The sequence below is a fragment of the Elaeis guineensis genome, chromosome 7 (assembly GCF_000442705.2).
Source record: "Elaeis guineensis isolate ETL-2024a chromosome 7, EG11, whole genome shotgun sequence".
NCBI classification, from domain to species: domain Eukaryota; kingdom Viridiplantae; phylum Streptophyta; class Magnoliopsida; order Arecales; family Arecaceae; genus Elaeis; species Elaeis guineensis.
The window spans coordinates 4,584,936-4,594,656 of NC_025999.2; the positions used below are offsets into that span (position 1 = coordinate 4,584,936).

The 9,721-nt window shown below is 37.5% G+C and overlaps 1 protein-coding gene across 4 annotated transcripts; it reads left to right on the forward strand.

Annotated features, from left to right (window-relative positions):
- The first annotated feature begins 489 nt into the window (after nucleotides 1-489).
- On the forward strand, nucleotides 490-7,533 carry LOC140859119 (protein NARROW LEAF 1-like). 4 transcript variants are annotated; one of them, XM_073260668.1, is made up of 7 exons: nucleotides 493-708; nucleotides 2,054-2,157; nucleotides 2,316-2,896; nucleotides 3,077-3,220; nucleotides 5,391-5,631; nucleotides 6,129-6,629; nucleotides 6,750-7,533. In XM_073260668.1, the coding sequence occupies exons 3-7, from the start codon at nucleotides 2,408-2,410 to the stop codon at nucleotides 7,151-7,153; spliced, it is 1,779 nt and encodes a 592-aa protein (XP_073116769.1). In that variant the 5' UTR covers nucleotides 493-708; nucleotides 2,054-2,157; nucleotides 2,316-2,407; the 3' UTR covers nucleotides 7,154-7,533. The 4 variants fall into 4 exon arrangements, with proteins under 4 accessions (XP_073116768.1, XP_073116769.1, XP_073116770.1 ...); XM_073260667.1 differs by lacking the exon at nucleotides 2,054-2,157 and having other exon boundaries at nucleotides 490-708; XM_073260669.1 differs by lacking the exon at nucleotides 2,054-2,157 and having other exon boundaries at nucleotides 2,377-2,896.
- The last annotated feature ends 2,188 nt before the right edge of the window (nucleotides 7,534-9,721 follow it).

Genomic DNA, 9,721 nt, shown 5'->3' on the forward strand with positions numbered 1-9,721 from the left:
AAAAAAAAACTTCTGTCTAAATAAGAACTTGCGTATTAAGCTGCAATCTCTTTAATTCTATAAAAAATTTTAATTTTATAATTTTTAAAATCATAATAACAACAAAAATGATAAATATTTAACTCAAACTCCAGTCCAATCCAACTCAGTTGTTATTTAAATCGGAACATGTTCAGTTAAATCTATATGATACTTAGTACTAATCCAAAATAGATGATATATTACATTTAAAGTATTTCTTCGACAACCTGACACGGCTGAGATGATCAAAAAGATGGGTTTGAATCCAAAATCATGACCTAAAAAGCAACGAGTTTCCAGGTCGTCTTCTTCTTCTTTTTCTTTTTTTTAATTTATTTAATTTAAAAATATATAGTTGACTGCTCATTAGGAAAAAAAAAAAAAAAAGGTGTAGTTGATTTTAATTTCCAATAGTGGTCACTTTCATGCATTTGTCTTTGGCCCATTGTTGCTCTTTAAAAATCCCTCATTCCCCTCCATCTTCTTCCCCTTCTCCCTGGCCCCTCCTCCCTATGGCGCTGGCCCACCCTACTGATCCCCCACGCTGCGATCCCTTCTACCGTCCGCCAAGTCGACAGCTTTCCCAAAGTCTCCGAACTCCCTCGGCCATCTCCGACGAGACCCGTCCTGGAGCCTAGCTGCGTCCCTGGCTTCAGTGATCATACCTCCATTGTCTACAATTTCTTGGTAAGCCTTCTCGTCCTCCTCCTCTTATTTTTCTCTTTCCTTCCGGGAACCCCTAAAAATGGCTTCTTTCGCTCATCCGTGTGATTTAGAGGGCAATAATCGTACTATATAGGAGGGAGCTGTATGTACCTGATCATTTTTGTTTGTTGGATGGCGCTGGGTTTCCTCTATTTGGGGTTTTGAGAAGAGAAGGGGCGGATTTGAGTTTGGACTTGAGTTTGATCGCTGCCTTTTGTCCGGTCTGGTTCTACTGTTGCCGGAACCCTATCAAGATACTGCCTTTTTGAACAGATTTACCTGGTTTCCTGTTTATAATTTGCCATTTATACGAGGAAAACTGCAGCGAAAAATGGATTTTAAAGTGTTTTTCCGTCGTTTTCTTATTTGTAGATTGCATTTAAATGTAAAAATGGTGTAAAAGAGAGATCTTTTTTGCCGTTTAGGTGGGTTTCGCGTTGCTTTTTCTTTCTTCAGCTGGTGACTAAGCTCATCATGGAGCCCCAGTCTACGTTCTGATGGTTCTTTTCGGTTGCTTTTGATGCGAGCATTGTAAAGGCGGTCACCCATTTGGGATTTTTCGGTCTTTTGTTTAACCGATTTCAAAATTCAGATCTTTTCTAGATTCCAAACGGATTTTTAGCATCGACTCTTCTCTTAATTGGAGCTAGCTTTCAGAGTAACTTGCATACAACTATACAAGTTGATCTGATTTTAAGGTTGTGGACATATAAACACCAAACAGACGAGATGGCACTGTTTTGGCTTCTTTGTTTACCAGATGACCTCATTTTAAGCTCTAAATTTGAGTCTTTCCCATTCACCGCACGGCTCATCAAAAGAAATTTACTGACTGCTTTTCCCGTAGCCATCTCTCTGAATTGATCATATGTTAGTACCTTCATAGAAGCTAGAGAAAGATATTTCTTTAACTGTCATACGGTACTCGGCATACCTTTCCTATGGTCTTTGTTTTTCTTTTTCTTTTTCTTTTTTTTTTCCAATAATCAATTGATGCTATTACTTTTGTCATTCAGAGCGTGGTTCTGTTTAACTTCATACCGAGCTTTCCCTTTGGCCATGGGCACTGCCATTTCTTCCATGCAGTCCACTCTATCCTCCCTTTTTTCTTCCTTTCTTCCTGTATTGCACAAGTATCAATTGATCAGCTTCGTTTTGCCTGCAAAGGAGAGGCCCTAAGTGATATGTTTCTGTGCCCACCTTGGATATTTGTTTTTCTGATGAGTCTTTAGATTCTTACCCACTTCTCATGTGTCTTGCATGATGTACATGATGGTAAGTACTTGTTCATTATAATTTGTTTGTATCTAATTTTCTTTTCATGCAGATGCTGGATGGTTTGTTATTTTCTTTGGAAGACACTAAAAATTAATATCATCATGTTTTTTTTGCTAACAAAAATCATTGCACGATGCCTGTTATTTGTGGAAGGTATATTTCTGACAAACTTTTTATGTGGGATTATTGCCCTTTTCAGTGGCTATATCTTCCTTATATCAACATTATTAACAAAGAGGTCCTTTTCAATTCTTCTTAATCATCGAAACTATTTTTAGAGAAATGAAAAATTGATGGGATGTGGGTTTCAGGTTTTTAGATCTTGCTTTCTCAGACCCATCACCTGATCATATTTAAGATTTCTGGACTTAGCTAGATGTGGGCATAGCACATAATTTGCATCATGAGGCATTCAGACTCTCGAGGGCATCACTCAGGATCATCACAATCGGAGGAATCGGCCCTGGATATGGAAAGAAATATATGCAATCACCCATACCTGCCCTCTTGTAGTCCATCTCCTCTCCAACCAATTGCATCAGGTTGTCAGCACTCTGAAAGCAGTGCTGCATATTTTTCTTGGCCCAATTCTACCTTAATGCCTGGTGCTGCTGAAGGCCGGGCAAATTACTTCGGGAACCTTCAGAAAGGAGTACTGCCAGGACATCTTGGCAGACTGCCAGATGGTCAACAAGCCACGACATTGCTTGATTTGATGACTATAAGAGCATTTCATAGCAAGATCTTGCGTCGTTTCAGTCTAGGTACAGCTGTAGGCTTTCGAATCAGGAAAGGGAAGTTGACTGACACACCGGCAATACTTGTTTTTGTGGCACGAAAAGTTCACAGGAAATGGCTCAACCACAACCAATGTCTGCCATCTGCCCTTGAGGTACACAATATTATATAGTTTATAATTTTGAATCATTTAATTCAGCAAACAATTTGATGTGTTATCTTTGTACTGTGTGATGCCCTCTTGCTCAAATTAGTTTTGATAATATACCTTTATTTTTTCCGAGATTTGCTTTGCCTGTTTATCATGAAATTACTTTTTTGATTTCATAAATAGGGCCCAGGTGGTGTATGGTGTGATGTAGATGTTGTGGAATTTTCTTACTATGGTGCACCAGCACCAACTCCTAAGGAACAATTGTACAACGAGCTTGTGGATGGCTTGCGTGGAAGTGATCCATGCATAGGTTCAGGTTCTCAGGTATCTATTCACACTTATCCACCATTTATCTGACAAAATTTGTGATGCATCCTGGTGATGTGGATTGTTAGTTTAAATTGTTATGTCTGCAAGCATGTGAAAAAGACATACCAATGGAGGATTAAAGATTGCTATTCATATATTATAGATCTTCCTCATAGTTGCTTGGTTAGATATTTTGAAAAACATTAAATGTTCTCTTGCTTTTCAAGACAATTCCTCTTTTCTCAAACCAATTTATTAATAACTTATGATCCTATCCTCTTTGTGGTTGTGTTCTGATTCTAATATAATATTGTTTCTACATTGTGATATGATAGTCTATATATTTATAGCTCATGGAAGTCATTTCAGCTATCCACAGAAAAATTGGATGTGACAAAGTACTATTGGTTGCATGATGGTGTTAGTCCTGAAGTATGTACACTACTGCATACTATATAAAATGCTCGCCTAGCCCTTTCATTCTTTCTATCACTCTTTTTTTTTTTTGGCTGTTGTGAGCATATTCCTATTGCATCATATGCATATAATTACCTGTTTCATTCATTAATTGTTTTTATGAACTCAATTCTGCTTCATTATGTAAATATCATGTCTCTTGTTCTGTTTACTTATTGCTAAACCCCTTCCCAAGGGCTTCATGAAGAAGAGATTTTGTATGGATATATACAGAATTTCTACTTCCATATTCAAGTTGCATTCTTTTTGTTTTGTGCTTGTCTTATATCTAGCCTGGCCAATGGAGCCATGTCATATGGGCTGTGCATTACTGTTGGAAACTTAGGAGGGTATCTGGAGAAACACGAAGGCATTTAAGTTCTTCTTGAGGCAGGTACTGTATATAGCTGGTTTGGGAAGATGGAGATTTCTGTACCCCTAAAAAGGAGATTTGGAATTTTACTACTCTCGCACTCCACCTCTGGAGAATGCTCGGAATTTGATTTTCTAATTATTGTGGCTTCACCAACCCACCCCACTACCTGTAATTTATCTTTCTCAGGTCATTTTGACCTCTTGGGCCTTCCCCCTTGCCTGTTTGGGGTTCCTAGCTTTGCCATGGTTGATCTAATCCAACCACCAAATCAACTGAGTTGGCCTACTCTGGATTTATGAAATCATGTCACCACTTGGTGCATCTGAGAATTCATTGAAGCTATCTTATTCATGTAAAACTATTGCCATATTTTAGTAGTTTGTTGTGTTTTTTTATCAGTTGACTGCCCTTTCTTTGGTTTTAATTGAATTGCTTTGATTGGAGGCGCATTTTGATAAGTTTTTAATCACATTTTGAAGAAACTTGCTTGTTTTTAATCACATATTGAGGCTTATTCCCTAGCTTGTTAGCCTTTGTCATTCTTGCCTTCAGTGTCTACTTCAGCCCTCATGCATGATCCTCATATCTTATCCTTGTGCTCCACTTGGTATAATGCATGCTAATCTATATTTGTGATTGAGGTGCATGTGCTCTATTTTCTTCATTTGGATTTTAATCCATCTATCTTGCTCCTGCATTTGCCAGCATCTAGTCTACATAAAAATTCTACCCTTGATGTGGTCCTCTTCAAAATCCACATTAGGTCACTATTAAACCACATTCTAGCACTTTTGATTTTTATGTTCCTAAAATTTCTCATATTCCTTATTGTGCCTTCAATAATGTTGTTTTGGCACCAGTTCGTATATAGGGGCGACTAGGCTTTTAACCTAGATCATCAAAGGTCTGATGGGCAATTAGGTCCTTAACTCTTTTGTATCTGCAACCTTTTGAAGGCCACAGTTGATTCCATAAATGATTCAAGTATACCATTGGTTACCAAGAATGAATTTTGGACATTGTGCACGAGGCATGAAACAAGCACATTCTCTTTGGACCACCACATAAGGAAGAGAATCCTCTGGGTCAAGCTCAATTAGTTGCATTTGATTCATAAATTATTTGCTGGTTATTTGTTTTCTGGTTATCATGTGGTTATTTGTTTTTCTTTGTTCTTGTATTCTGGGCCAAATGTTGGTCTGAGGATGAAATGTCAATTGAATTCTCAATGAAGTCACAATCTCCACCATCAATCAAGTATATTCTACTCATGTTAAGTTACTTTACTCTCCTTATATAATTATTCTAGTGTGATCTCTTCAATTGTTCTGACTGCTTCACTGTCATGGTCAGGTGGCAAGCCAAGAAACATATGGAACCTTAGGGGCCATTGTGAAAAGTCGTTCAGGAAACAAACAAGTTGGTTTCCTCACAAATCGGCATGTTGCAGTTGATTTGGATTATCCTAACCAGAAAATGTTTCATCCATTGCCGCCCAACCTTGGACCTGGAGTTTATCTGGGCGCCGTTGAAAGGGCGACATCCTTTATCACGGATGATGTTTGGTATGGGATCTATGCTGGAACAAACCCAGGTAACAGAGTTCCAGTTTATTTATGTTATAATATTGTTATGTGGATTTAGCATCTCAAATCAATAGATGTTTTATGGCTGTTTCAGTCTAATTTGAAACAAATATATCCCTTGAGCTTGCAAGATCATAAATAAATTAAAAAAAAAATCTTAATCCGATTCTGCTAGATGCTTGTTCATGTTCCTACATTTTTTGCTTAAAAACATGAATAGGTGCTTATGACTCCTAGATCACTTATTCTAATACTGCACATATTTCATTGATTTTGTAGATTTTCTTTACAAAGTCCACGGGATGCAAATGTGATCTGTATACCAATTATTGAGAAAGTGACATTGTAGTGTTAGCTTCAGTGAATGTTAACTATCTTTGTTAGCTTTTAGGACGGCATAACCAAGCACATTCTTCTGTAATAACTTCTGTTGCTTGGTTTCTGTTTTTGGTCGAATGGTGTTCTAATTCCCAAACATACCTCTTACCTTCTGATGCACCTGCAGAGACTTTTGTGCGAGCTGATGGGGCATTTATTCCCTTTGCTGATGACTTTGACATGTGCAGTGTCACCACTTTAGTGAAGGGAGTGGGTGAGATTGGAGATGTTAAGATTATAGACCTACAATCACCAATCAATAGCCTCATTGGGAGACAAGTGGTGAAGGTTGGAAGGAGCTCTGGTTTGACAACTGGAACTGTCATGGCTTATGCTCTGGAGTACAATGATGAGAAAGGAATCTGCTTCTTCACTGATTTTCTTGTTGTGGGGGAGAACCAACAGACATTTGATCTGGAAGGTGATAGTGGGAGCCTCATCATTTTGACAGGCCAGGATGGCGAGAAGCCCCAACCAATAGGTATTATATGGGGTGGGACAGCTAATCGTGGAAGGTTGAAGCTTAAAAGTGGTCACGGTCCAGAGAATTGGACAAGTGGAGTTGATCTGGGTCGCCTTCTTGATCTTTTGGAGCTTGATCTTATTACAACAAGTGAAGGACTCCAAGGTTTGTATCTCTCTACCTTTCACCTGAGCAGTAAAAGATCTCATAATATATTGTGATGCCATCCTTTTTATTTCCCCTACCGAAATGCTTAATCTCCTTTTTTTTTTTTTGGTACCAAAGATGCACTGCAGGAGCAAAGAATTGCCTTAGCTGCAGCAGTTAATTCTGTGGTTGGGGACTCATCTCCTACCGTAGGCACCCTTGTAAACGAAAAAATCGATGAGATTTATGAACCTTTAGGTCTTAACATCCAACAGTTCCCTCCTGAAGGTGCTTCTGGCTCCGCAATGAATCCACCATTTACAGGTGAGGCTGCAAATAATGTCGAAGAGCACCAATTCATTCCAAATTTCATCAGCATGTCCCCTATACATCGCAACCAAGAGGACAATCCTGAACTGAAAAATCTCTCTGAACTAAGAAATTCTATTGATGAAGATCTTTGTGTTTCTCTGCATTTGGGGGATCGAGAACCCAAAAGACCACGTTCGGATCCAACATTGAGCTTAGATTTGCCAAAATGAAAGGAGCTTTCAATCATGCTCTACGGTTGTCAAGCAGTGTCCCAAGAAGAATTTTTTATTGTATGGAGATGCATCGGGCATAGTTATGAATTTCAAAAGAGAAATTCTGTACGATCAGATCAAAATAGGGACCTTACTTTATAACTCACCGGCCTACGTAGAACTGATGAATAGCCTGCACTGCAGAATCATTTATTTTTCTTTTGTCATCATCATCTTCTATCAGTTCTGAAATGGGACTGTGCTGAGTTTAAAGGTTAGACATTTGACCAGTCAGCAGTATTGCAGTTTTGCATGTCCAAGCGATTTACAAATGCATTGGTCCTCAATTATGTAGAAGACAGTGTTCATGGTATATTATTGCTACCCTGTTAGATCAAGCTCCATTTTGTATTGAGCATTAGATGAGTTTTAAGCTTGGTTCACTTTCTTTTCCTTAAAACATGAAATATCCATCAAGATTATATTCTCAAAGTATGAAATTCTCCTAATTTGCTGGATGAGCCAATATCTGTTTACATCCTTGGAAGTAACTGGAGTGAGAGTTAATGTAATAAGCACACTTGGGATGGAAATCTGTGTTTGCACAAGATTTTTCTGGACATGTCACTTGTTATATACCATAAGTTGTAGTTTGGAAATTCATGTTAGCTTCAAATATCACGGACCATTAAAAAGAAAAAACTTAGACAAGAATTTGTGATGGATGTTACATCTATATATCATTAAAAAACATAGAATGTTCTCCGTGCCTATGAAATGAAATAACTTGCTAACCAAATTCAAAAGAAATATTTTAAATTTTCTCATACGCAATCAGATACAAAAATGGCATAATACTTAGTCACCAATGATTTTTGATTTAGAATGACAAGAAGTGACGATTTTCGGTTGCAAAGGGTAACTTCCTCAGAAGAAATTCTATAGCTGCGTGAAAGTATGGGTGTCTGGATTTTTAGTACTTAAAGATGCAAAAGATAGGTGGTCTAGTTCAGCTAGTTTAAGAGAATTTGGGAAGAGCCAAATCAGCGTTCTCCTGCACTTACTGTTCATGCAAAAACAGTAATATACTCTGAACTTGATGCACATATGTGATAATTTTTATCTTGTTTAGGGTATATTGTTATTTTCATGAGTTCTCACTAGAAATTATACTGGCTTGCTTGTTGATTCAGTTTTCTCAGTTAAGGTCTATGCTTGTGTTCATGGCTTCTCATTGGCGTTTACACCAGCTGGCTTGTCTCACTTTTCTCTCTCTCTGTCTCTTTCTCTCTCTCTCTCTAATATTCAATCCTTACCAAGGTTTATGTGAGAGCTTGTTTTAGGTGCTTGATAATTGTAACAGGCTGGATTTGCCTGGAACCAGGAAAAAGATTATTTAAGAGTAGAAAAGAAAAATGCTAATGGAATTAATAATATTCAGGAATATATGTTACTATAAGGATCATAAAGAACTTGTTATAAAATTTTAAGGCATATTTGTGTGATTGGATTTGGGGAATCATGTTCACTTTGTGCTAGGAAAGATTGACAGATTATTATTTTACTTGTATAATATTCAAGGTATCTATAAGCAATTGCAAACCACATAATGAATGTTGCAGTTTGTCAGCTAACAGAAAAGACTGATATGTTCAGGTGGTCATGACTAGTGTTGATTTTCATATGTGGAACAATGAAACTTTTATATGTTTGAGCACGTGCAAAAGTGCATCTTGAACTGAACATGCTGTTATTTCAATACCCTTTTGCAGGTTTGCAGTAGTTTTTCAGCATAGAAATCATCCTAAAAGAAATATTATAGCCTCCTTTATTGCTCTTGTTTCAAGTGAAACATTTAGATAAGTGGAGCAACTTTGTAGATTAGATTGAGTTGCATTGATGTTAGCATTCTCTAAATCTGCTGGAAAGCTTTTAATTTAGGATGCAACTGGAAGGAAATTGTGCGGTTTTGATTTTAATTCTGTAATGTAAATTATAGGAGGCAGGGTCATAGGTGAGCTGTCTACCTTGGTGTCACTACCAACCATTAGTTTTATTATGATCCCTGCAATTTCAAGCCACAAGAATAATCTAACTTGGTTTGTGATTATCAACAATGTGATTTTCTGTAACTAATATCTTTCTATGATAAGGAATTTAATCGGATCTATGAATATTTGCTTGGAATTCCATGTTCTTTGAACATTATTTTTGACTGGTTCGGTTCAAAAGAAGTGCACCTCTAACAGGAAATGGAAGTAGCATGAGGTTGGAGCCAAAATTGCAGAAGATATGATGGTTCCACCTGCTCAGAATGCAGTATCTCAAGTATAGGTTGGAGGGAGACTGAAATGAGGGAAAGAATCGAGGTAGTTCTATGTGCATTTGACTAGAAGTACTGAATGTTGGCTATCTAAACCTAGGTGCCCTATTCATGGAAAACAAGAGACTCCATTTTAAACTCTTGTTTGGTTTGGATATTTGAAAAAGCATCAGGAAAGAAAATAGTAAAGACATTAGAGAGACTTTGATGTCTGAGATAGATGGATAAAAAAACATCAGAAAAAGAGTGGCTGACTTGGCAGC

Bases quoted from the DNA above. Each gene is read 5' to 3' on its own strand.
- LOC140859119 (XM_073260667.1), top strand. From the start codon at position 2,408: ATGAGGCATTCAGACTCTCGAGGGCATCACTCAGGATCATCACAATCG. The intron at 3,221-5,390 runs GTATCTATTCAC...TGTCATGGTCAG, and splicing joins GCATAGGTTCAGGTTCTCAG to GTGGCAAGCCAAGAAACATA. The intron at 5,632-6,128 runs GTAACAGAGTTC...ATGCACCTGCAG, and splicing joins CTATGCTGGAACAAACCCAG to AGACTTTTGTGCGAGCTGAT.